Source organism: Carlito syrichta, unplaced genomic scaffold, assembly GCF_000164805.1.
Source record: "Carlito syrichta isolate Samal-C Ts95f unplaced genomic scaffold, Tarsius_syrichta-2.0.1 Scaffold103314, whole genome shotgun sequence".
In the NCBI taxonomy this organism is placed as follows: Eukaryota; Metazoa; Chordata; class Mammalia; order Primates; family Tarsiidae; genus Carlito; species Carlito syrichta.
The window spans coordinates 107,634-110,703 of NW_007047410.1; the positions used below are offsets into that span (position 1 = coordinate 107,634).

At 49.6% G+C, this 3,070-nt stretch overlaps 1 protein-coding gene across 1 annotated transcript in view; it reads left to right on the plus strand.

Annotated features, from left to right (window-relative positions):
- Positions 1-3,070, plus strand: part of PIGV (phosphatidylinositol glycan anchor biosynthesis class V) — a 15,012-nt gene that overhangs the window by 8,598 nt on the left and 3,344 nt on the right. Inside the window, exon 3 of the mRNA XM_008065120.2 lies at positions 1,622-2,740. Coding sequence (XP_008063311.1) covers positions 1,622-2,740 — 1,119 coding nt within the window. The remainder of the gene's footprint in view (positions 1-1,621; positions 2,741-3,070) is intronic.

Here is a 3,070-nt window from a genome sequence, read left to right on the forward strand (position 1 = left end):
TCATTTTGATCTATTGTAGAGATGAGGTCTCGCCAGAGTTGCCCGGGCGGGTCTCGAACCCGCGGGCTCAGGCAATCCACTCACCTCAGCCTCCCAAGGCGCGGGATTACAGGCTGAGCCACCGAATGTGGCCTAACTAGTCTTTTTTAAAGTTTATTTTTATTATTTATTTGTTTGTTTATTTATTTATTTTTGAGCCACAGTGACTCTGTTGCCCAGGCTGGAGTGGAGTGGCAAGATCACGGCTCACCACAGCCTCAACCTCCTGGGCTCAAGTGATCCTTCTACCCCACCTTCCTAAATAGGTAGGACTACGGGCACATGCCACCACGCCTGACTAATTCATTTGTTCATTTATTTATTTATTTATTTAGAATCAGTCTCACTCTGTCATCTAGGCTGGAATGCAGTGGGCACAATCACAGCTTAACACGGCCTCAATCTCCTGGGATCATGAGTCTTTTGCCTCAGCCTCCCAGGTAGCTAGGACTATAGGCACCTGCCACCATAAACGGCTAATTAAAAAAAATTTTTTGTTGTTGAAATGGGGCCTCACTATGTTGCCTAGACTGGTCTTGAACTTTTTGGCTCAAGCAATCCTCTCACCTCAGCCTCCCAAAGTGCCGAAATTACAGGTATGAGCCACCATGCCTGGCCACTAGTCTTTTTTTTTTTTTTGAGTTGTACCCATACTCTGTTGCCCAGGCTGGAGTGCAGTGGCACACTCATGGCCGCCCCAGTGTCGACCTGCTGGGCTCTGGCGATCCTTCCGCCTCAGCCTTCCAAGTAGCTGGAACTACAGACATGCACCACCACGCCTGGCTAATTTTTGATTTATTGTAGAGATGAGGTCTCACCAAGTTGCCCAGGTTGGTCTTGAACAATAAATCAAAAAATCAGCTGGGCGTGGTGGCATGCGCCTGTGGTTCCAGTTACTTGAAAGGCTGAGACGGAAGGATCACCCGAGCCCAGCAGATCAAGGCTGCCATGGCCTTGAGTGTGCCACTGCACTCCAGCTGGGCAACAGAGTAAGACTCCTACTCTAAAATAAAATAAAATAAATAAAAAAGTTATCTAACCAGGCGCAGTGGCTCACACCTATAATCCCAGCTCTTTGGGTGGTAGAGGCAAGAGGATTGCCTGAGCCCAGGGGTTCGAGACCAGCCTGGGCAACTTGACGAGACCTCATCTCTACAATAAATCAAAAAATTAGCTGGGCATGGTGGCACACACCTGTAGTTCCAGCTACTTGAAAGGCTGAGGCGGAAAGATCATGTGAGCCCAGCAGGTCGAGGCTGTGGTGGCCATGAATGTGCCACTGCACTCCATCCAGCCTGGGCGACAGAATGAGACTCTGACTCAAAAATAAATAAATAAATAAATACTATTTGTGCAATTATGAATCCCAAGTTTATATCTCTAGTCCTGATCTCTCTTCTGACCCACAGACTCATAGAGCTCACTGCCTAGTTGACTTCTGCACTAGAGTGTCCATCTCAAACTTGACTAGTCCAAAACTGAACTCCTGACTCCCACCCCCCAACAAGTCTTTTCTTCCTCATTTTATTAAATGGCAGTTCTTCCAGTCACTCAACCAAAATTCTGATTTTTCACCCCACAGGCCCTCTTCAATGGCATCATCCCAGATCACCATGCAGAAGCTTTCTCTCCTCCTCGTCTGGCCCCCTCAGGCTCTGTGGACCAACTTGTGGAAAGTCTTCTGGGTGGCCTGTCTCGCTGGGATGCTGAACACTTCCTGTTCATTGCCGAGCATGGCTACCTGTATGAGCACAACTTTGCCTTCTTTCCTGGTTTCCCTTTGGCCCTGTTGGTGGGAACTGAACTGCTGAGACCCTTGTGGAGTTTGCTGAACCTTCGCAGTTGCCTACTAATTTCAGTGGCATCACTCAATACCTTGTTCTATGTGCTGGCTGCAGTTGCACTTCATGATCTGGGCTGTCTGGTTTTGCACTGTCCTCGCCAGGCCTTTTATGCAGCGCTGCTCTTCTGCCTCAGCCCTGCCAATGTCTTCTTGGCAGCTGGTTACTCAGAAGCTTTGTTTACCCTCCTGACATTCAGCGCCATGGGGCAACTGGAGAGGGGCCGAGTGTGGACTAGTGGACTCCTCTTTGCCCTTGCCACTGGTGTACGCTCCAATGGGCTGGTCAGTGTTGGCTTCCTCATGCATTCTCACTGCCAAGGATTTGTCTCTTCCCTTATGGTGCTGAATCCCCTGAGACAGCTCTTTAAGCTGATGGTCTCTCTGTTTCTGTCAGTGTTTACAGTTGCCCTTCCTTTTGCCCTCTTTCAATATTATGCCTACACCCAATTCTGTCTGCCAGGCACAGCCTACCCTGTTCCTGAGCCCTTGGTACAGTTAGCTGTGGACAAGGGCTACCGGATTGCAGATGGAAATGAGCCACCTTGGTGCTTCTGGGACCTTCCCCTAATATACAGCTATATACAGGATGTCTACTGGAATGTTGGCTTTTTGAAATACTATGAGCTCAGGCAGGTGCCCAATTTTCTACTGGCTACACCAGTGGCTATACTGGTTGTCTGGGCAACATGGACATACGTGACCACCCACCCTTGGCTCTGCCTTACACTTGGGCTGCAAAGGAACAAGAATAAGACCCTAGAAAAACCTGATCCTGGATTCCTCAGTCCTCAGGTATTTGTGTACCTGGTCCATGCTGCAGTGCTGCTGTTGTTTGGAGGTCTGTGCATACATGTTCAGGTGAGGTGGATTCCTGGCTGGGATGAGAATGAATACAGGCCAAGGACAGGGAAGACAGCTAACTTCTCCTAATTTGAGTGACCCATGCCAAACTTATTCATTCAATAGCTATATGGGTGGCCAGGCTCGGTGGCTCAGCCTGTAATCCTAGCGCTTTGGGAGACCGAGGTGAGTGGATTGCCTGAGCCCGCGGGTTCGAGACCCGCCTGGGCAACTTGGCGAGACCTCATCTCTACAATATATCAAAAAAATCAGCCTACTTGGAAGGCTGAGGCGGAAGGATCGCTGGAGCCCAGCAGGTGAGGCTGCGGTGGCCGGGAACGGCCACTG